Raw genomic sequence first — 22,918 nt, 5'->3', positions numbered from 1 at the left:
AGACCAGTATAGACAGGACTGAGGGAATCACAGTTATTGTTGCACTGCTTGCATCATGGACTAAGAGCGCTGCTGCTGCTTTCAACAGCACTGTATATCTGCCCATGTCTCTTGGGGCAGCGTAATGGCATAATATATTGCATGGCAGGCTTATGTAACAGGAGGAGGAATATTAATGGATGTCCACTCAGGATGGGCTGAAAGTGGTGTTTGTGTGTCTGAGAGACGGCAGCGGACTGCAGAATGACATTTGCAGTGGTCTGTCTGTGCTGCACTTGAGGATTTGGTTGTTTTTTGCACATGCTGATGACTGCATGTTTGTCATGCCTGTATTTCCGTCCGGGCTTTCTGTGGTTACACGGTAGGTTGTTCACTGGGGAGGCGTCTGCAGCATGTCTGTGTTGACCCTAGCGTGGGTTGAATTTCCAGACCATCTGCCAGCTTGGCCACAATCAACCTGGGTTACATCTAAGAGTCAAATGACCTCTGACTTTCAGAGCTGTGAAATGATGATTCAATTTCAGTCTCATCAGAGGGCAGGAGCTCATTAATTGTTGACTTAAATGCTTCGAAGGGCTTCTCTTTTGTACTGTCATCAATAAAATCCTGTCAAAGAAGGGAACAAACACAGATTTTTGTCTTTGTAAAGGTGTTGTTAGTAGCAAAGACTGACCCACCATAGAAGTACATATCAAATGGATCCTTCCATAGTAAGATTAAGGGGTTTCTAGAAGGTTTGATTTTAAAAGATGATGTGAATTGTACATAGACATTGTTAAAAGCAATAGATGAGCATGTTGGAAAGCATAGTTTTCCAAGTGTACTTTAACTAAAAGACTGAAAACAGGGGAGACTTCAAGCTTGTCTTTGCCCAAATGTGTATTTGGGGTCATTTACACACTTTTATTTTATATATTAAAGCACTTAACATGTAAATAGGCAGATTTTGTTACTTCAGACAAAACCAAACTCACCGTTTTCAGGGTTTGTGCTGAACAGAGCTAACCACAGCTTCCTGTAGATTCTTATTTATTGTACAGTTCTGCAAGGTGAGACAGTAGAGGCACAAGTTAAACACATTTTTTTTTTGGTTGTTTTGCTGTGTGCAGAATTTCTTTTCATCCAGATGGCTGGGAGAGACTTCAAGAAATGAGACACAACTGTTGTTAACCAACCTTCTGCATCTTTTGAACCAACAGTGTAAAACTTTTATCTCCCTTTTTCTTGTCGACTGTAATCTTCTGCTGAATGCTGAGTTACCAGTAACTTTTCTTAGATCTTTCCTAGGTTTTTCTACCACAATCTAGGCTGCTTTTGCTCCGATCTTCAGTTCTGGCAAACCAATCATTGCTAGTTAATGTATTCAGATTAAATACTCTGGTTTACTGCAAAATACAGAAACATTTGCTTGGTGCTGATAGGCTTCATCAGCCTTTTATGAGCTCATCCTGCAAGTGCTAAAATGTTACTGATGTTCATTTAAATGTAAAAGTCCCTCACTCAAGTTTTAAAGGTTGTGGGGAAAATCATGTTTGGAAAATTGAAGGCTTCTTTGTATGACTCAAATCTAATGATGACACACTAGAAGCACAAAATTATAGCTAATAAGCAGGCTTCTCGAAATGTCATAACCACTTTTTGAAATTTCATCATCAAAGAACTGTTGGAATGGAATTACCAACAGCTGAAAAATACACCTTGGAGTGCTTTCAGGTGGACAGAGCCTCCTGCAGAGACTATCCATTCTCAAGTGCTGCATCTCGTCACTCATCGCCCAACATGTACCAGACGACTGCATCACATCAGCTGATATGTACGCTACTGTTCAAAAGTTTGGGGTCGCCCAGACAATTTCATGTTTTCCAAGGAAACTCACACTTTTATTCATGTGCTAACATAATTTCACAAGGGTTTTCTAATCATCAATTAGCATTTCAAAAAAATGTACCATTAGAACACAGGAATGATGGTTGCTGGAAATGTTCCTCTGTACCCCTATGGAGATATTCTATTAAAAACCAGCCATTTCTAGCTAGAATAGTCATTTGCCACATTAACAATGTCTAGACTTTATTTCTGATCCATTTATGTTATCTTCATCGGTGGGGAAAAAATGATTTTCTTTCAAATATAACAACATTTCTAACTGACCCCAAACTTTTGAACAGTAGTGTAGATGCCAGGATCTAGTTAGAGAAGAGATTGCACTGACTTTGATCATAATAATGAAACAATATTTCACCCGGTGAAACAGTCTCTTGCAAGTTTTTATTAGTGGAGTTCTGAGGTGCTTTAGCTGCACAGATTACTTTGTTTGTAGCTTAAATCAGGAATGTTGGCTTTTAAGTCTATCAACTTTACATTTCGATTTAACATCCTTTGAGTGATTCTTGAGTATGAAATGGTTGGACTGTTTTACATGAGATCCAAATTTTATACCAGCAAAGCCAGCATTGAACTGCAGCCCTATTGATAGCATGACTTTTAAGCAAATTACTCTAGAAGTCACATGTCCACAGACAAGCACATGGCAGAGTGAGAGGTGTGGAGCAGAGCTGACACAATTCAATATCTGCCCAAATATGTCTGTCCGGTTCCGGCCTTCCAGGGCTGCCTATTACTGTGAAAAGTGTAATTGTCCATGGCTTCACACACACACACACACACACACACACACACATACATGCGCATGCACAGACACAACAACAACATGATCAATAGCACTATTTGTTCATTCAGTGCTGTGCTGATGGTATCAGGACAGTCAATAATCCCGCTGATGGGAACGTGGATGGTTACACTTGTGACGCTTCGTTGATGTTCTTTTATTAGAGTGAAGTGCAGACCAAAATAATAGAAGGATCATGTGTTGTGGTCAGAATCATGTAACTTTTTTTATAGATGCGTCCTGCTACTGTAGATGTTTTTTGTTTATTTAACAAATGAGACTGATAAAATCTATCATGTATCATGATTTCTTCGGGAAAAAATTCTAGTGTGATTACGAGGAAGTTTAGCTTTATTGAGTTGGTGTCAGAACTGTTCCGGTTTGTGTGTTACTGCTGGATGAGGGGTGACACAATTTCATTTTTTTACCTGACACTGCTGTTCTGTAACCTTTCGTTCATGTGACAGTTTCACCTAATTTCACAGATTTCTTTATGTAAATCAACAGTTATTCCTTTCCAGGGTTATCGCTAAAACATCTGGCAAAAATCCAACAAGGAGCTAAAAAGCTAATCAACAAATTGTTCACTTTCTGCCACTCCAAATGCTTGTGGTATAAAGGCAAACTTGATACAAAGGAGGAAAAGAGGCCAAGATGTATCACAGATCCCAGGACAATAGAGTCTTGTATTGATTTGCCACAGATTCGCTGGAGCTATTGTGTTCTCTGTTCCACTAAATGCTGTTCAGCTGCAGATCATCGCATCTATAAGAAGGCTGCAGTGACTGATTGGGCTGTGAGGACATGTTGGGCGTAAAAGGTTAGAAAACACTAAACCACAGGACATTTTCAGCATTGATGTTGATGTCAAGAACATGATAGAATCAGAATTGGTTTAACATCAGAGTGAAGCTAATGCGTGCACACCATCACATGAGAGCTACTGTATGTGGACACTGTACAGACTGCGACAGATGATCATGTGGCCAATCGTGGCTCCCCAGGGGTCCGTGATTTAATGGATTTGCTGGTGTAGGCCAGCACAGAGCTGTTTAACAGCTTAACAGATGGATCACTGTTTCTTCCCCGCTATTTAATTAAGGAGCAGTATTTACTGTCAGTAAGGTGATGGCTACTGATTCCATAGGCTGCACAGGCCAATACTGCACTGTTTGTGTTCTGTTTGTTTAAAGGTTTATTTTTCATTGTTAATGTGGTGACAGAATGTGCTCTCTATGTTCTCTCCTTTTCATTCTTCAGTTTCATTCACAGAAAAAGGTCCAATACTGACTCAGTGTTTGTCATTCTGCTCACTGAGAGTATCTTGGGACAAAAGCCATATCAAGGAATCACATTAACATTTTCTTTCACCATTTATTAATTCACCAAATACAGTGAAAATGGCATCATAATATACAATGACTCATTCTTAGAATGTCATGACATTTTTGTTGCTTTTTTTGCTTCATAAAACAATGTTTCATTATTGAAAATATTAAGGTTTCATGCACAACAAACCATATCCAGTTTCTTTAAAATAATGGTACAAAATAAACAAAATTAAAAAACAAAAACTGTAATGTCCAAAATCGGTCAAATAACAACGTGTTATTTGAGGATACTCGTAAACAGTGCAATATACTCTAAAACTGCCATTTTCTAACAAATTCATCAACGAAGCTCAAGTCACAGTATACGATTTCTTAATAATAGTTTAACATTGATGTGTGCAAAAACCCCAGACACATTCAGTTAGTCTTTAAAAAATGTCCGACATCTGATATAGAATGAGACCAGTCCACCGAAAAATCTTAGCTTCGCCTCCATGAAGCCTAGTCTCATTCTGTATATCCTCTCTGAAGTACAAATATTTTTGTTGATGAATTGTAAGACGATAGACTAGCATATAATTTAAATAACAAATATTTAGATATAAAAATACAAATATGACTTTTGTTAAAAAGAAGCGTGCCAGGGTAAGAGTGGTGGCACCTGCGTTGGCACCGGAGTGACAGTTCATGCAAATAGATGGAGAAAAACTTTTAAATTCATAGAGGACAAAACACAAATAATCGCAAAATGAAAATATCCAAATTATAGAAAGCTATTTTTCCCATCAATTTCATGACTATTACTTAAAACATTTACTTATAATTTCCACATATTTCTGCTGGCCTCTGTAGATATCTGAGCATCTGAAAATGCAGGGGAAAAAAAACTAAAGAAACAAAAATAAAGATATGTGCAGGTGTAAATCAGCTACATGAAGGTGCCAACCTGCACCTTTAACCACTGATGGGCAAGACAAGAAGTAGAATGAAGCCTGTTTTTCAGCTTAACATGAGGCCTAATGCTGTATAAGTGCCAAAACAAATGGGATTCTACTACAGAAAATATTAACATTGCACCATCCTCGGATATATGTGTGTGTGTTTTTTTGTTTTGTTTTGTTTTTTTTTTACATACAATGGGTCTCCTCTATTTATGGAGGGCTTGGTTGGTCTGTTTTTTAAAAGCATTAGCAGCAACAGGAATGCATTGGATCAGTGCTGAAAGGACAGCTCCCTTGAATGCACCGTCGCTGACTGAATCAACAAAGCAAAGCCTAAAGGAGAGAGGAGGGGGGAGGCAAGGGGGGACGTCTGAGAGCTTAGCCTACCTACTGTACAACTTATTGAAATAGGGCTGGGATTTAACTTCACCCTCTAGTTGCAGTATTGTGTTGCTTACAGCGCTTTTTGGAAAACGAAAAGAAATAAGAGAGATGGTCGTGGAGTAATGACAAGTTCATCCATCGTTAAAGTCAGCAGAGGTTGAGATACAGAGCAGAGTGTCCGCCATCTCAACATCTTGCTGCGCAGCAGTAGTTAAAATCGGGATTCGTTTGGAGAATTGCCAGCAATCCCATGATAAATCTTGGTCTTTTTCCAGAGTCTCTTCCTCTTTCTCACTCTTTCTTCTTCCTCCTCCTCCTCCTCCTCCTCATCATCATCACATCTCTTCATTTAAGCCATTTCCCCCTTTCGTCTTCTTTGCCATTTTCTTTTTTTCCCATTTCCCATTCACCATCATCCCGTCCTTTCGCTTCGTGCCGTCGATTTTTTTCTCTCCCCGCAATCCTCGAACATGCACAGCCGACAAGTGCTTCAAATCGGTGATCAAAATTAAAAAAGTCTGCAAGGCATCGCTCGTGTTTAAACGCCGGGTGAAGACTTGTCCGTCATCCCCTTCAGGACCTCATCTATTCGGTCGTCCTCGATGACCACTGTGGAGAGAGAGAGGGAGAGAGAGAGGGAAGGAGAAAGGGGGATGTTTACTGACACCATGACAGCTGAGGACCCCAACTGCGGCCCCACGTAGCATTATTTATATTGTAAGTCACGATTTCACCCCGCGGTTGATTTTTACGCACAGAAAAAAAAGGAACGTGTCGCACTAAATCACTAAACTAAGTGTGCGTAAATGTGGCTGTGGCGCGGCTGCAGGTGGAGAAATAAATAAATAAATATCAAGCAGTATTGCAAATCCTCCAGCATCGATCGTGCCATGGTGGAAAACAACTCGTTCCACTGTAATGGCGACCAGCCAGGCTTTTTATCTTATTGTTTGATGAGTGCAACGCGGGGTGTGTCCTTTTGCACGAAAGATCATTTTCTAGTGCGTAAATACAAACAGTTTGTCGACGACAACCAAACTGACCCTTGGAACAGAGACATTAAACTGTTTTGCATTCTCAAAGCGAAAGATGTGGAAATTTTATGGCATAAAATAAAAGATGATGATAATATGTTCACTGGAATCATCATTCATCTACTTAAAACACTGCAGGATTTGCGTATTTGTTTCATTTTGCACAACACAATAACTCTGCTCCTGTTTCAGTTTGAATAAAAAGCTTCCTAAGTGTGAATCGTTTATTTAAAACCATCCTTTACCTCGCTTGGCTCTGCCGATCTGTCCAAGCTTTGGGGGTCTTTTCGCCTGCGACGCAGCGAAAAAGGCGCTTGTGTCCTGCAGTCCGCAGCTAAAGGACATCTGACTGACCTCGCTGTCCGCCCCGTAGCCGTTCATCTTCCCCTCGTTATATGGCAGCACCTCGGACATTGTGGCACAACAGAGAAGGATCACCAGCCCTTTGGAAGGGTTAAAGAAAAAAAGTAGATAAAAGTCTTCCTCGGCGTGTGCGCAGTGCAGCCGTAGGTTCCTGTTTGTGCAGCGGTTGGTGCGTCTCCTGCTGGGATCCTCTTTGAGCGTAAGTGGATAAGGCGCCGCTGTGTGAGTGTGTGTGAGGTCCGACTGCTGCTGTTGTGGTCTCTCTGTGCTCTCTAGATGTGTTTGCAGCTGCAGAGAAAGTGTTTATGTACGTGTGTGCGTGAGAGAGAGGGCGAGAGAGAGAAAGGGAGAGAGAGAGAGAGCTGCGTTCGCCTGCGTTGCTGGCTGATGTCTGGCGAGGGAAGTGGGAGATCCCGGGATCATAAAGGAAACCCAGGCAGAACGGTGAAGTCATCCATCCGGGTTTGAAGCGCGCGAGTGTGTGTTTGTGTGTGAATGCGTGTGAGTTAGGGGGACTCCGAGTGGAAGAGGAGCAAGAGCGACACCAACAGGCGAGAGATGGAAGTGATACACACTGAAGCAACTCTAAGGCTTGAATACGCAGGTTTTTCACTGTCTCTAGTGTGTGCAGTAAACATCTGAGCATATCTCAGCTTCATAAGGCAAAGTTATCATAATGGGCAGTTTCTGGATCATGAGTCATGAACAGGCAGTTATGGCTACAGCGAATGATTACTTTTGTTGTCCATTAATTTCTCGATTAGTCGCATAGTCGTTTGGTTTTGTACCCAACCGTCATGGTGAAGACGGAGCTGAGCTAGAAGGCAAAGTTTTCAATTTACCAGTCGCTCTAAATTCTAAGTCTCACCTGGTGGTCACAAGCTCTGGACAGTGATCGAAGGAATGAGATTGTGGATACAAATGGTCAAAATGAGTTTCTTTTCAAGAGTGGCTGGGATTGGCCTTATGATACAAGTCCACCAGATTCATCACTTCCCAAACATTGTCAGTTGTGCAATGCATCTTGGTTGCACTGCAATGTATTTATAGAGATGGAGTGTTGTTAAGTTGAGGTCACGGCTACCTTATGCATTTTTAGATCAGGAGTGTCCTCCCCTCGAGGCTTCTGAAAACCCATCAAATATTTGCATATAAGAAACTGGAATGAAAGAATTTAGACTTTTTCTTCCTAAAAATTACTCAAGCTCATTTTCAAAATAATTAGTATTTAATAGTTGACAACTCATGAATTAACTGATTAATTGTTACTACATACAACCGACATTTCTTTTTCTAGTGGACAACACTGAAAGTAAAGACATTTCCTTAAATCTTCCTTTTATTTCCTCATGAAATAAAAGTTTGAGGCACTTGTTCTTTGCTTTAGTTTACCAGCTTGAGTTGCTGGTGTCTTGTTGAAAGTTCCAACTCTGGGTCAAAATCAGAAATCTTCATATTATCTTCAAACAAGCTTTGATACGACGCAGAATTCATAGTTGAGTCAATGACAACAAGCTGCCCAGACAGGCAGCAAAGCAAACCAGAACAATTCCACCATGGTGCTTCACAGTTGTATGGGGTTCGTCTTCAGAAAAGCTGTTGTTGGTCTGCACCTATCAGTGTGTTATGTTACTGTGACCAAATGATTTTTATCTTTGATTCATCTGTCCAGGCCACAGTATTCCAAAACACCTGGTCTTTGTCTGCATTTGTGCATTGTCTTTCTGACTGTAGATGCAGCACTTTGACACCAAGAGCTGCAAGAGGTGCCTGCAGGTAATGCGATGCAGTTTTGGGGGTCACTTCTTCATGCATCAAATGCTCTTCTTTTGAGCTGAATTTACTGGAGTTACCAGGCCACCTGCTCCACCTTAAGGAGCTTCTAATTATCGGCACCTGTTCTGAAACCCCGAGATTTTGATTTGATGGGTTTTAAGTTGTGATAAATGTACTTGCTTTTCTTTTATTATATTTAAACCAAGAAATTGACTACAAAATCCTAATTTCATGTGTTGATCTGAGTAGACAACTTGTATCTGTAGGCACTGTTTCAAAGAGGAACAAGTGCTTGTTTAAATATGTTACTTTCAATTACCAGGCTGCACAGTATCTTGGTGGTTAGTAACAATGTCGGTCCAAAAATAAAGTTGCCACTTGGATTTAACTAAGCAAATAGGTAAGAGCCTTCCACTGGATAATTACTGCATTGATGAATATGTTTCATCAGGCAACAACTTATTTAACCCCAACTGATGCAATGAGGAGCTTCTCATTTATAAAACAACCATGTCAGAAGACATATCATGTGATCATAGAAAGGATGTTCCAAAATGACAATGCGATGCCAGGATTCATGGGGCTCACGTTGTGAATGCGGTGGATCGGGGAGCATGAGATCATTTTCACACATGGATTGGCTTCCACAGAGTCCACACCTCATCCCCATTGAGAATCTCTGGGATGTGCTGGAGAAGACTTTGCGCAGACTCTCCCATCATCAATATAAGATCTTGTTAGAAAATTAATGCAACTATGGACAGAAATAAATGCTGTGACATTGTAGAAGCTTATCAAAATGATTCCACAGCGAATGAGTGCCATACTCAGAGCTAAAGGCGATCCAATGAAATATTAGAGTACATGACTTTTTTCTCTCTTTTTTTCGCAGTGTATTAGATGTTATACGACATGTTATTCCTTTACATAACATAGTGTATCATGACATAACATGACATGACATGCTGTAGTAACACATTGAAATTAGCTATTCTGCAAAATGAGTGCTTCTGAAACTTGAGTTAAACTTCTGCAAAAGTTTTTTCTACTTGAATGTAAGACACAAGCTGCTCTTCTACCACAACAGTACAGTGTGCTGGCATGTGTAGGCTATAACAGAAAGAGTCAGGGATAAAGACAGCAGTGGTTACCATAAGAAAACATAGCAAGATAAAGTAAGATTGAAAATAAAATGTATGTAGTTAACATTTTTTTAAATCCATGCAGGGAAATTAAAAGGCCCCTCAGCTCTGATGATTAAGCACATACTGGAGAGTAGAGTAAAGGTCGGGGCATGAAGTATTCTGTGGCTCCAGGAGAAAATCAAATAAAAATTACCCGATGGTGTCACCAGGCTTATCTCGTTTTGGAGTTAGAGACTAAAACCTGCTTTATAAACTAGGATATTTTCCTGGCAGAGAGACTCTATGAAAGTAAAAGTACAGTTAGTTGTTTTCTGGGAAATGTTAGGATAAAAGAACTAAAGCTCAAGAAAGCTCAGCCTGTTTCCTTAATTATGACCATTCCTTTTATTTTTCTTTTTTTAAATGTCTTGTGTTAGTGTGTCAACTTTGACTACGTGCACAAGAATACCACTTTAATGTCCTCAGATAGCATAAAGAGCTACAACTACAAATGCTTGAATAACAGAGGTAACCCAAAAAATGCAAACACAAAATTATTGTAGCTCTATGTAAGCATTTAATATAGAAAAAAGCACAAAAAATATAGATTTTACATTGCATTATTATCCTTTGTAGATGTTCTACAAGGAAAAAATAACTATAATTAAAAATTTGATTTATAAATATTCCATTTATAATGTTAAACTTTATTATACTCAAAAATACTCAAGTGTATACCTTTAGAAATCATGATATGGTCCTGGATGTATGTCCCCATAAAAGACATGGATCGCTCATTTAAAGAGTGGAAAGAGTTTCTATCTTGGTTACATTTGTGAGGACATCATTCCTGCCTGCATTTGTTTGTTCTGGCAGCATGTGTTACATTCTGCCCTCACAACATATGGTGTCTCATAAAAAGCTAAAATAATCTACTGTCAGACAGCCTATTATTGGACCAAACCTGTCCCAACAACTTGGGCCAACTGATCTGTCTACAAACACATGAAAACCTTTCCATTGAAGCAGTGTTCCTCTGTTTTAGCAGCCAGTCTGCATAGCTGACCGGTGAAGCTGACAGTCTTCAGATCAAGGATGCTGGAAAAGCTCCTGGGTTTCCTGCAGGGACGAGTCGTGTGGTGAAAGTGAAGTGAGCTCCAGTCTACTTTCTGGTGTCACATTAAAAACATGAACCATAGCCTATAGCCCCCGGTGAAGCGATACTCAGAGTGTCTCTGTTAAACCTCAGTTTATCAACAAAAAATCTAGCCAACAGGTTTGGAAGCATATTAAACCCCAAATCTTTATCTGTTCACAACAAAAAACACTCACGGAAGCTTTAATAAGGATGCTGCTGGTTGTTTAAATTTAACTAAGGTGCACACAGCAACTCGTTATCTTCAGTTACTCAGTAATGATAACTCTAACAGGGATTAACACTGTATATCATTAATCTGTTACTCTGAATATAAATCCCCTGGGATGACTCTCAAAGCTCCTCCTGCCCATTACCTGCAGCGTCCAGCTGTCGATGGGCAGAGCTGTTGATTCATCCATCCAGGTTCAAGCGAGGGCCAGAGATTTCACATGATGTCAGAAGCCGACGACACAGTTGCATGCTTTGGGGAAAAAAAATCTGACCTGATGCCCCACATGCTACCAGATGCTGCTTTATGTTCACTATTTAGGGCAGGAACATGCATTTGTCATACCAACTAGGTGCGTCTGCTCCTTACCTCCTCCTTTAATGAGGCATTGCCTGGTACAGAAGTGTATAACCCAGCTGGCTGAGGTGCAATAAGCCCTCATTTTGTCTGTCTCTGTTTGATGCAACTGATCATTCTGCATGCTGTAATTTCTCCTCCTCTGTCCCATCCTTTCTCTTTCTCCTTCTCTGCCTTCTTAGCAGGCAGCAGTTCTTAATGATCAGGTTCACTCAATCAGTCCCATCATCTCTGACAAGGGCACCCACCCCGAAGAAATGTGTGTTTGTGTGTGTGTGTGTGTGTGTGTGTGTGTGTGTGTGTGTGTGTGTGTGTGTGTGTGTGTGTGTGTGTGTGTGTGTGTGTGTGTGTGTGTGCTCCTGAAGCACTGCTTCCAATTACAAATGAATCACGGTGCTGAGTCACTCACCCCCTCCCCATCTCTCCCCTTGAGCAGACCAAGCTCTGCTGAACTTATACACACACAAACACACACAAACACACACACACACACAAACACCCGTGCGTGTGCACACACGCTTTGTATATACACATTACGTTCCTCCTTGAGGAACACTAGCTGAGGAAAAACACCAATAACAAGCCTCGAGCTAAGAGCCAGGATCAATTCGGCTCTTAGGATTTGTGTGTGTGTGTGTGTGCAGTTGTATTACTCCTGTTGTGGGGACATAAATGTGTTGACACAGTCACACTGGGGGGATTTGTCTCCCTTTACTGTGCAAAAAGCAAATATGTATAGTATAAATTATTATAGGCCGAAGGCTTTGTTTGGGGTTAAGGAAACAGTGATAATGGTTAGAGTTAGGGTGTGTTTCTAGGAAATAACTAAGTCAAGGTAATGACCTCTGAAGTGATGGAAACACATCTGTGTGTGTGAGAGAGAGAGCAGGTGTATATTTCAGGAAAACTAAAAATGTAGCTGCAGAAAGAGGAGACGTACACCACAATCTGCAGTTGCTGACCAAATCAAAGTACTGTGTGTATCTGGGTTTCTCGTCATGAAGATTAATGCTGTTTGTTTTCCGGCATAAACATCCTCCAATAGATTGTGGGAACATTGGCAGAGCTCCTGCCCTTGGATCAGTGAGAAACAGAAATGCTCACAGCTGTAGAGTGCAGCAGGCTGAGGCCACACTGTACACTCTGCATTCTACACCTCATTCAGATGGGAGGAAAAAGCTGTGATCAGAGGTGCAGGTTTCATGTTATTGACTGTTACATTGGTGAAATCTGTGGGTCATTTAAAAGGGAAACCTGTCACCATGTTGTGTTATATGAGTCAAGTTCCTACATTTAGTGGATTTGGAACCAGTGTTATTTCTTGATTCACACAAGCTTTTTAGTTTTAGTGTGTCTCCTTGCAACCCAATCGCACTAATTGCAATAGTGATGTTCCTCCCTTTTTTAAAGTTTTTTTTTTTTTTTACTGTACTTAAACTTTAACTAATCAATATTTTATGTCATTAATGAAGTTAGTGATTACATGTAATGTGAAAGGCACCCATACTGACAATCAGACTTGGCTCTGCAGAGCCTTTTAGCATCTTTCAGTGCATTGTTATGGTTTTATGGCCCACAACTTCACTATTTAGTCTTTTAGTTCACTCTTACCTCTTACCAGCATAATTTCCACTCATAACAGGCAGCATTATGACAAAAAAAGCACTTAAACCAACAGTACATTACCTGTGCAACACCAAAGCTGGTCAACGCCCGTGCAGCATTTAGAAGGTAAATGGTAAATGTCTGATATTCAACAAACGTGTTAATAGAGAACAAAACTAAGAAAATGGATATTGGACTTACATTTGTCAGGTGGCCACAAAGAGAACTTTTAATAAATGCTAATGATGCTCCAGGTCTGCTGGATGTGTAACCAGGCAACAGTTTGCTAACACATTTTCAATAAGGTGATTGTTGTGTTTCCAGCTTTTTGTGCTGCTCCCAAGTGGCCATCATATAAATTAATGCAATTTAAATAAGATTTTCCCACAACCGCCATGTTGAGAACCACAGCTCGACTGATATCTCGCTGTGCACATAGTTGAGATTTTTGTTCCCAGTTGACTGCTCAGAGAATAAAATTTTATGCTGCGATTGCCTTTCTGAAGCAATGTTCCAGTTACTCTTAATGATCCACAGACATCACTGTGAACACTTCACTTTAACACTTTGCTTTACTTGGGCACTGACATATATTTCATTATTAAATTTTAGTTGCTGTTTGTACCACATTTAAAATTCGATTCCACTGAATTGGGTAAGCAGCAGAAATCACAGGCAAATAAAACCACAGCTGTCTGCATGGTTAGAAGATATGTTAATATCTTCCAGTTTAAGCTCCTCTGTCCATTTATTTTTTGGTGTCAAATACTGTAATTGTATAGTAAAGCCTGATTTCAGTGATTGAACTTTATAAAACCGATGTACTCTGCTTAAACTGAAAATTCAAACAACAAAACTCTTTATTTCTGACCAGTATGTATTTCCCTGTGATACCATCCCCGTGTTTTCTCCTCAGGGAGGGAGCACTCAGTTTGTTGATGAGTGGAGAAGCACTGCAGTCACACTACTGTCAGAAAGTAGGTCACTTATCCCACGTTTCACTGCTTGCCCAAAGCAGATGGGTGACAGCGGTAATTGGCATCAGGGACTATAGCACGGTGTGATGGTTCTCTCTCTCCTGAGGTGCCGCATCTCTACCTTTTTCCCCTGCTGTCTGCTGCATTGTCTGCTAAAGCCGAGCTGGCAAACCGAGAGAGAGAGAAGAAAACAGCCCTCTGCCCCAGCCCTTCCTATTTGGAATACAAGTACATGAGGTCGCGGCATGTCAGGATTTCAGAGATCCACAGAAAATCTGCGCTGCGCACAAAAAAAAAAAAAATCCAACCTAAATTGTAAATAAAATAAACACGTAACAATTCATTCTGTGCTATTTTTCATTGTGAGTCAGTGAGTGACCGGTGACTGACTGCTGCAGCCAATGATGCGATTCACATACATATTTACCATAGACTGTATAGAATGGTATTTACGCAGCTAATCAACGTCATGCGTCCTTATGTGCAGCCATCGTTGTTCTCATAGATATGAATGAGTAGATAGGACACGCCCCTTTGAGCTGAGTGCTACAGCGAGGCTAAGCTAGTGGGGGAAAAGTTTCAGTGCATTCCGTTGATGTAGACATCGTGAAAATGGAAACAAGTATGCCGGCTCACTGTGCTGCATACAATTGCACACTGTGTCGTACGATTGAGACAAGGAAACTTGGAATGACTTTTCATAGGTACGAATAGTTTTTGGCTCTTTTTTCATTATGAAATCTTGTTGAGAGCTTCCAGTCTATGAGAGCTAACTAGTTAGCCACTAGCAAAACACTAAGGCGAGCTAGCAGCTTGACAAGCAAATACCAGACGATTAATAGTAGCTGTAGTATAGTTGTACAAGCAGTAGTAGTAATACTAAAAGTACAAGCAGTAGTAGTATAAAATAGCTGTTAGAGTCATAGAAGTAGTATCAGCATTTGTAATAGTATTACAAGTTGTAGTAGCAGTGCCAGTATCAGCAGCACTACTAGTAGTAGTCACATTGCTATTACTACCACCAATACTACCAGTAGTAGTTATAAAGCCTAACTCATGTATATCCAGATTACCATCTATGTTCTTCCTCCAAACCCATTTTATGATTGGGATTACAGGCAGTTCTTTAGGACTGCTCTCAAATAATTGAAATGTTACTAAACAAGGTTATACTTATCAAATTAAATAGCTCTGGTCTTCAGTATATTGGTGAATTCGGTTCTTTGTACTTAATTTATTAGCATGATTTCTTTTTAATATGTTGTGTACAGACTTAATTACTTCTCTGTCTACTTTTCTTACTCTATGTAGGTTTCCCAGAGACTATGGGTTGAGGAGGAATTGGAAGTTTGTCGGCTTAGACCTGGTGTCATTCCATCAGTGTTAAACTTCCCGGCTCATCTTTGAAGAGTACGTGCCAGAAAGACCACGACCAAGCAGCCTTGAGATCTTAGACAGCGTCTCCCTGAGGTGGGTGTCAATGGTGTTCACGGTCAGGTCTGTGGTAATCCTGTCAAAAAACAAAACAGAAAAAAATCTAGATTATAAATAAACATGTAACCAAAGCACTCTGTGTATAACGCCATAGTATAGGATGTAGTTCAGAAAATGTCAAAGTATAGTATATTTTACTCAAGAATAACATAGTATGGCCTGTAGTTCATAGTATAGCATGTCGGCAAAAAAACCCCATAGATTATTATGTGGTTCAAAAAATGTCATAGTGCAGTATATTGTCAAAATAGTATGTTATTCAAGAAAACATCAGTGTATAATATGTCATCTAAAAAATGCCATAGAATAATATTTCATTGCACAAGTAAAAGTATAGTAAGTTTTAAATCTGTTCATATTCTTATAATATGTTGCTAAAAAACAACAAAAAAACTAAAACAAAAAAAAAGTCATAGTAATATGTCAATTAAAAAAGCCTATAGTATAGCGTGTTGCCCAACAAACATCATAGTATAGCATGTCGCTCTAAAAACGTCACAGTATAGCCTTTAGTCCACAGCTGTCAGTAGGTGAGGAGCAACACAAAAACAGTCCAAACGCTGGTTTCCAGAGGGTTAGACGAGTATTTTTTTGAAAGAGGAAGTTTACAACAACACAACATGTGAGGGGGTTAAAAGCAAATTGGTGTTAGTCAAATAAAAATAAATAAACAGAACTAAAAGTGAACTTCATGTTAACATTGATGGGCATTCCAACCAGGAACAAAGTAAAAGATAACCAATACAAAAAAAACTCTTCCTGTTCACCTCTTAAAACCCAAAAACACACCGCAGTAGCACCCTAAACTAAAACTACCAATGGGTTCCCTGTTTTCCTTTCTGAACAATTCAAAGGTCCCTCTCTATCTCCCCAGACATCCACCAACCACTGGAACACATCTCCAAAGTTCTGCCGGGCCAGCTCAGCTTCCCCTCAGAAGAAGTTCCACCAGATGAAGGAGCCTTTTGAGGGCAGCTGGCATCGTGATTGGACTGTACTTTGGTCTGTTCCAATCCAGCTTCAGCTCCAGAGACGGCAGGCGGGACGAGTCAACGGAGGCCTGGTGGACGAAGGCATGCAGCTGAGTACAATCCAGAAAACAACAGAGGAGGAGTGCAGCAGCCAGAACAAGCAGAGTAGCATCGTATGTCGCTTAGAAAACATCATAGTACAGCCTTTGCTATGAAAAAAAAGCATAATATACATCGTATATTGTACAAACAACAAGTCAAAGCAAAGAGACATACATTGTAGAATTGTAGTAATTGTGGGCTGACTGATTTACTGATTATCAGTGTTTTATTTTTTACTGATTTACGGTAATGAATACATTTAAAAATGGTGCTACTTTGGCTCTGAACCTTTATCTACCTGTGGTCGCTCTGTCTTCTGGAGTGATTTGATTGGTTATACGTCACGAATAAAACTCCTTTAACATCTGTAAACAAAACAAAAACGTATCAACAAAGTTTTCTGTTAGAGTTTGTGTTCTTCTAAGTTTAACTCCAAGATTTTAAATGCTTTCATTTACTGCAAATGAATATCTACTCCAAATATCTCACTAATAATCATTATCAGCCTTAAAAACCCACAAAACACCCCTCTATACTCGACCACACTTAGTACAGTCTGGTTCCCCCTTCTATAAATCTGCTTGGAATCGTCCACTTCCTGTTTGTCAAAGTGGCCTTCTACCTGGACAGGTTTTGTTGGAGCTCATGCAACAAACATTTTGGGTAACTGCACTTTAATATGGCTGGATGACACTGAATTAGAGTCTGTTTTAATGAGACTGAGTTAAGATGTGTAGCTGTGTCGTTAAATAGGAAATTATTTCTCAGAATTCACAGAGAAAAGTCTGAAATGTTTGCTAGGTTAGCGTCTCACATGTTCTTTGGCTCAGCTAAAGCTAACTCTCTCCAACTTCTGGATCTCTTGAGTTGCTTGTTGTTAAATTACCTTGCTGTAGGTGCTGAAGCTCAGAAAGTCTGAGATGTTTGTTCAAAATAAGCTCATTCTCAAGTCTTATCTGAACTGTCCTCTTTTGTTTTAACTTTCCCTAAACTTAGGAGTTAATGACAGAGCAGCACATCCAGACTCAGTCTCATTATGTAGAGATTAAACTTCAGTGTCATTCATTGATGTTAAAGTGCAGTTTTTCAAATGTTTGTTGCACATGCTCCCGACCAAACCAGTCCAGGTGGAAGACGATGTGAAGAGAAAGCTCCAGAGGATGAATATCACACAATTACGTTGGAAATAAATGTCCTTTAATTTGACATTGTCATGCAAATGATGTTCAAATCTTTGTTGAGTGTTTTGTTGATGCTGGTTTCTAAATGTTTTTTGACACTTGGCCCCGAAGATTAAAACCTTCTATGCTCACAAGCTGCAACAATTCACACATTATCAACTGTCTTTCTGACTAAACTCAGATAAAAAGTGAAAAACTGCCTGATTACTGCATCATGAATGTAAATCTTTTTGGTTTTTATGACAGTAAACTGAATATATTTTGGCTTGACATTTTATAAACCAAAACAAGAAATGAATTACTGGAGAAAACGACAGATTAATGGACAAAGAAAATGTGTTTTCTAACATATATGGCTGAATTACTCCAACATTACAAGATACATACAATTTTAATTCAATTTTATTTATATAACGCCAATTACAGGTCAGACTGTCTCAAGACTTTATTTTTATATTTTTTTGTCATATTTAAAATATGACAAAGTAAGAAATTTAAACCTCTTGACTAATCCAATTTATTATTTAGTTTTTAAGAGACTAATTGACAATTAAAACTTTCTCCACTAAAACTAATAAACATGAGGTCAAATAGAAGGAACAGTTTTAAATACTGCAGTCCCACGATGACAAGAATAAAGTTTGTCAACAAAAACAAAATCTGCTGGTGGATTCCATTAAAATCCTAATAAATGATAAAAACGTGTGATACTAAAGGTTTGTGGTGCTAAAAATGTCAAAGTAAAGATATCAAGTTGAACATCTAGATGGAGGTTGATAAAAGTTGACCTCCCTTCATTTCTCTGGAGCGACTCCATGGATTTTATGGATGGTGGTTAAAGACCTGCTCTTCTCGTCGTCTTCCTTCTAGTCCATCCTGGCCGACTTCAACACCTCTTCATGACAACTTGTTCTGCCTCGGACCTCGTGGAAACTCCAGAAACTCGGGAAAACCTGTCGAGACTCGAAGAACTCGTGGAGACTCGAAGAACTCGTCGGGTGGGGGAAGGTGTGGTGGGCGGTGGAGGGAGGTGGGGGAGTAGAGGGGGGAGGCCACCACCCACCTCCCCGCCTACTCTCCGCCCTGACTCCACCCAGACTCCGCCTTGGCTCTGCCCATGTGGTCACTTCACGAACTACGATGTCAAAGGGACGACGAATTTATTTCTTTTCATCTGATCTGTAGCTCAGTGAGTTAAGGATTTGCCTATGGAGCTGCAGGTCGCTGGTTCAAGACCAGACCCTTCTTAAGTTTTCTCAAAATTCTGACAAAGACAAAGAAAGAAAAATGCCGGTGGTGGGTCTTGAACCTGCGACCTTCCAGTTGGTAGTCTTCTTCTTATCCCCCTGAGCTACTCGCTCAGATACTAATTCTTCTTTTTTTTGCGCATTTATCATCTATTTTTTGTCGTTTTCGAGTTTTTTTTTTAACTCGAGTCTCGACTCGACCGTTTTTCTCAGGAGGCTGGACTTCGGCCTTTGTGCTGGAGGGTTGAACCCTCAGTTCCAAGACTTTCCAAAGCCTCCACACCTCCCGAGTCCTCTGGACCTGAGTTTTCAGACAGTCTGAGGGCTGAAATTTTCTAAGTCCCACAGTAGTTCTCTGTTAGATTTAACTTTCAGACAGTCCAAGGACTGATATCTTCAAAGTTCCTGAGTAGTTCTCTGTTAGTCTGAACCTTCAGACAGTCTGAGGACTGAAATTTTCTAAGTCCCACAGTAGATCTCTGTTAGATTTAACTTTCAGACAGCCCAAGGACTGATATCTTCTAAGTTCCTGAGTAGTTCTCTGTTCGTTTGAACCTTTAGACAGTCTGAGGACTGAAATTTTAAAAGTTTCTCAGTACTTCTCTGTTAGTTTGAACTTTCTGGTTAACAGAAGCCTTAAAACTTGTGACCATGAGTCTTGATTTCACATTTAGACCATCCATCTGAGTTCTTCTCAGACCTTCATATGTGGGTTATTTAGAAATCCTGAACAAACTTTGATTCTCTTCACTGAACAGTAAAGTTTGTGGAGATCAGAAGGTAACATTAGTTTGATAAATGCCTTCAACTACTAGTAGACTTTATCTGGAAAGCAGTTTTCTGAAATGAGTTCTTAGTAAATCTGTCCACAATCAAATCAAGCGCACAGAAAGAGGAAGCGTTTGAAGAAACAACTTGATGTTTTCATTTCAGACTAGAAAACACTTTAAGGCCTTTATTTGTTTTTGCTCTTTTTGATCATTTTATTGTCTCTTCTGTTTAATTTGATCTTCTAAAGTTTAACTGGTGTCTTTTCAAATGTTTTGTGTTTAGTTTGATTCTTCTTAAATGTTTAGTTTTGCTCTTTTCTCACCTTTTATTCTGTTCTAATGTCTGATCTGATTTCGAAATGTTTTGTCTTTTTAATGTTTAATTGTTGTTTTTTCAAATGTTTTATCGGCTTGTTTGAAAAATTTTCTTTCCCAATGTTTAATTTTTTGATTAAATCTTTGTTAAGGTTTTTCTTTTTAAATGTTTTACCACCTTTTAATGTTTAATTTTCTTTTTTAATGCTTCATTGTATTTTCTGTTTAATTCCTATTTAAAGTTTTATTGTCTTTAAGATTTAATTTTCTAATTCAACATTTAATTTTTTAATTAAATGTTTTGACTTTTAAAGGTTTAATAATCTAATTAAATGTTTTATATTTTTCAAAATGTGTAATATTCTTGTTTAATTGTATTTTTTAAATGTTTAATTATCTAAAATATTTCATCTTTAATGTTTAATATTTTTGTTTAATTTCATAATTACATGCTTTGCATCTTCTGTTTAATTATCTAATTAAACATTTTGTCTAATATAATTGAATTGTATTTAATGTTTAATTTTCTTTTTAAAAGTTTATTATATTAAATGTTTCTTCCTTTGATTTAATTGCCTTTTTGCTGTAGTTTATTTCTTTAATCTTTTTTTTCTGTCAAGATTTTAACCCCAACCTTAAAAATGACACAAACCCTTAAATCACAAAGAAAATACTTCTGTAGTCACAATCATGAGTTGGTCAATTATTCAGTTTATCAATTCAACTTTATTTGTTTAGCACCTTTCACACAGATTACAAAACTAAACAAGCAAAGAGAAAAAACTATGCTAAAATCCAAAAAAATAAAAAAATGATTTAACATGGTAATAAAATATGTTGTGTCCAGGGGACGGATGGAGTTTATTGAAATCTTCTTGGGCTCACATGGGAAATCATTTAAAATATAAACTTGATATTCAGTCTCAGGAAACTGCAGAGCGACAGAAGAACCAACAATATCTCCTGTTTTCTCCTTTTATGAGTCGACTCTTCTTGTGTTTTCAGACCAAAAAACTACAGACTCTTCATAACCTGCTCAAACTCTTGGTACAGGACCTCACCACACGGGTCAAGAAGGTTTCTGTCTCATTTCTACTCTGAAGCTCACCTTCTCCTGCTCAAACTGCTGACAAATGTTTCTGCTGCTCTAAAGTCTGGTCTCCAGAACTTCCTAAAAACTCTCAAAGTCTCTTCTGCTGCAGGTTGCTTTGTAGAACTGTTGCAGAAAACCTCACTAAACCACATGGAGGGGCCTCAAGATAGTCGTCCAAATGAAACCATACAAAAACCAAACTAGCACAACCCAAACGCTGAAGTCTCCTGCAGCCTACCAGAGAACCTCTGAGAACAGAGAATCAGGACAGGAACTCTTACCTTCTGGACAACCAACGTTGGTTCACAAACAAGAATACAGAATGTGTCTGACCAAAAACCTCTGCAGACTCACTACAGCCAAGATAAAGACACAACTCAGCTGTACCAAATCCACTAATGACTGCACACATTGCCACCATGTGCTAACTGTGGCTAAAGAACCTCATTTACCAAGACAACTATCCAGTACAAAGCCCTAAAACACACCAAGAAACACATTAAAGTCTATTTTACTGCTGGAAGCTGGAAGCCAACGCCTAAAGAACAAATTAAAGCAACGGAGCCAAACCCGGTTCACTGGTGAGAAGCAGAGGAAATGTTTGACTGCAGCTAAATAAAGCAGGAAGACACTGAGCTGCTCAGGTGTTCCTGATAACACCAAGCAGCCACCTGGACAGCCAATAGGAACAAAGCTTACTGGAAGTCCAGAGGGCTGGGTTAGTGAAGGAAATTTAGTTTAAAGTTGAGGCAGAAAGTTAACAAAGAAAGTTGAAAACCACCTTCTGATACCTGAAATCTCTGAGTTTTCACACAAAAAACGCCTGAACATGTCAAACTGGTTTCATAGTAGATCCATCATTGTAAAAACATCATAGTATGGTGTGTTGCTCAAAAAACATTACGACCCGGCTGTCAGGGGACAAACATGTAAGAAACATGAAAACAGAGTGAACCCAACCAGTAGGTCACAGTTTATCATCCCCCAGTCATCTCCTGAAGTCCATATGGTGAGAGACATCAGTATCTGGTTGTTAATTTACCAGAGGATGCTTATAATCATGCTGATGTGGTCTGTACTCTACAGTATTTTAGTGACTCAATAAACACCTAAGTTGTTTTTTTAAAAATGCTTTTTAGTTTTTAATAAACATTTAAGAGCCTATATGTAATCAATAAATGGCCTTTGCCTATCTTAAGAAAAACTCACTCAGAACTCTGATATGTTAACAGTACTAAATACATCAATAAATACATGCATACACACAAAAATAAGTTAATACATTAACTGTGTTAAGATAAGATTTAGATTTTTTAAAAAGTTGTTTATGTTTTTGCAGAATCCAGTATTGCTCACTGGTTGGTCATTACATTTTATTAGTTTGATTTCACTGTTTAAAATGATGCCACCTCTTTTCAGACAGAACCTGTGATAATAAAACAATACAAAATTTTTAGTTCCGTGTTAATAAAGCACTTAAAGCTTTAAGTATGGCTAAATGCTTTTTTCAAAATTAAATATATCACTCCTTAGGTGGTAGTGGCCCCAAGTTCAGTAAAGTTGGAAAGATATTCACAGATTCGGACTTCCAGCATCAATAACTCATTAGATATAGGATGTCAAAACATAAACGGTGCCTCTTTCCCATTGTTGCAAGGCAGACAATGTGCTACAAGCCCAGTTTTATCAAAAGTAGCTGTCTTCCAAGCTACAGGAATAACATTGGTGTCTATGGAGTGAACAGGGTCCGTCTGCAATTTGCAAAACCGCTGCAACAGTAAAGAGAGACAAATATTCAATAACTTCACTCTTATACAT

At 39.0% G+C, this 22,918-nt stretch overlaps 1 protein-coding gene and 1 long non-coding RNA gene across 3 annotated transcripts; one reads left to right on the top strand and one right to left on the bottom strand.

The window, feature by feature from the left end:
- Nucleotides 1-4,022: 4,022 nt before the first annotated feature.
- Nucleotides 4,023-7,129, bottom strand: camk2n1a (calcium/calmodulin-dependent protein kinase II inhibitor 1a). Its single transcript, XM_023291332.3, has 2 exons — nucleotides 6,604-7,129; nucleotides 4,023-5,933 (listed from the first exon to the last, which is right to left on the bottom strand). Exons 1-2 carry the CDS (start codon nucleotides 6,770-6,772, stop codon nucleotides 5,863-5,865), a joined length of 240 nt encoding a protein of 79 aa, XP_023147100.1. The 5' UTR covers nucleotides 6,773-7,129; the 3' UTR covers nucleotides 4,023-5,862.
- Nucleotides 7,130-14,210: 7,081 nt separating this feature from the next.
- LOC129349784 (uncharacterized) lies at nucleotides 14,211-20,115 on the top strand. Of its 2 annotated transcripts, XR_008602904.1 has the most exons (4): nucleotides 14,211-14,631; nucleotides 15,239-15,397; nucleotides 16,296-16,565; nucleotides 18,546-20,115. It is a non-coding gene; the product is annotated as an uncharacterized LOC129349784 (long non-coding RNA). The 2 variants fall into 2 exon arrangements; XR_008602903.1 differs by lacking the exon at nucleotides 18,546-20,115 and having other exon boundaries at nucleotides 14,213-14,631; nucleotides 16,296-16,804.
- Nucleotides 20,116-22,918: the final 2,803 nt, after the last annotated feature.

The sequence above is a fragment of the Amphiprion ocellaris genome, chromosome 10, assembly GCF_022539595.1.
Source record: "Amphiprion ocellaris isolate individual 3 ecotype Okinawa chromosome 10, ASM2253959v1, whole genome shotgun sequence".
Lineage (NCBI taxonomy): Eukaryota > Metazoa > Chordata > Actinopteri > Pomacentridae > Amphiprion > Amphiprion ocellaris.
This window is presented reverse-complemented; position numbering and strand designations above follow the sequence as displayed.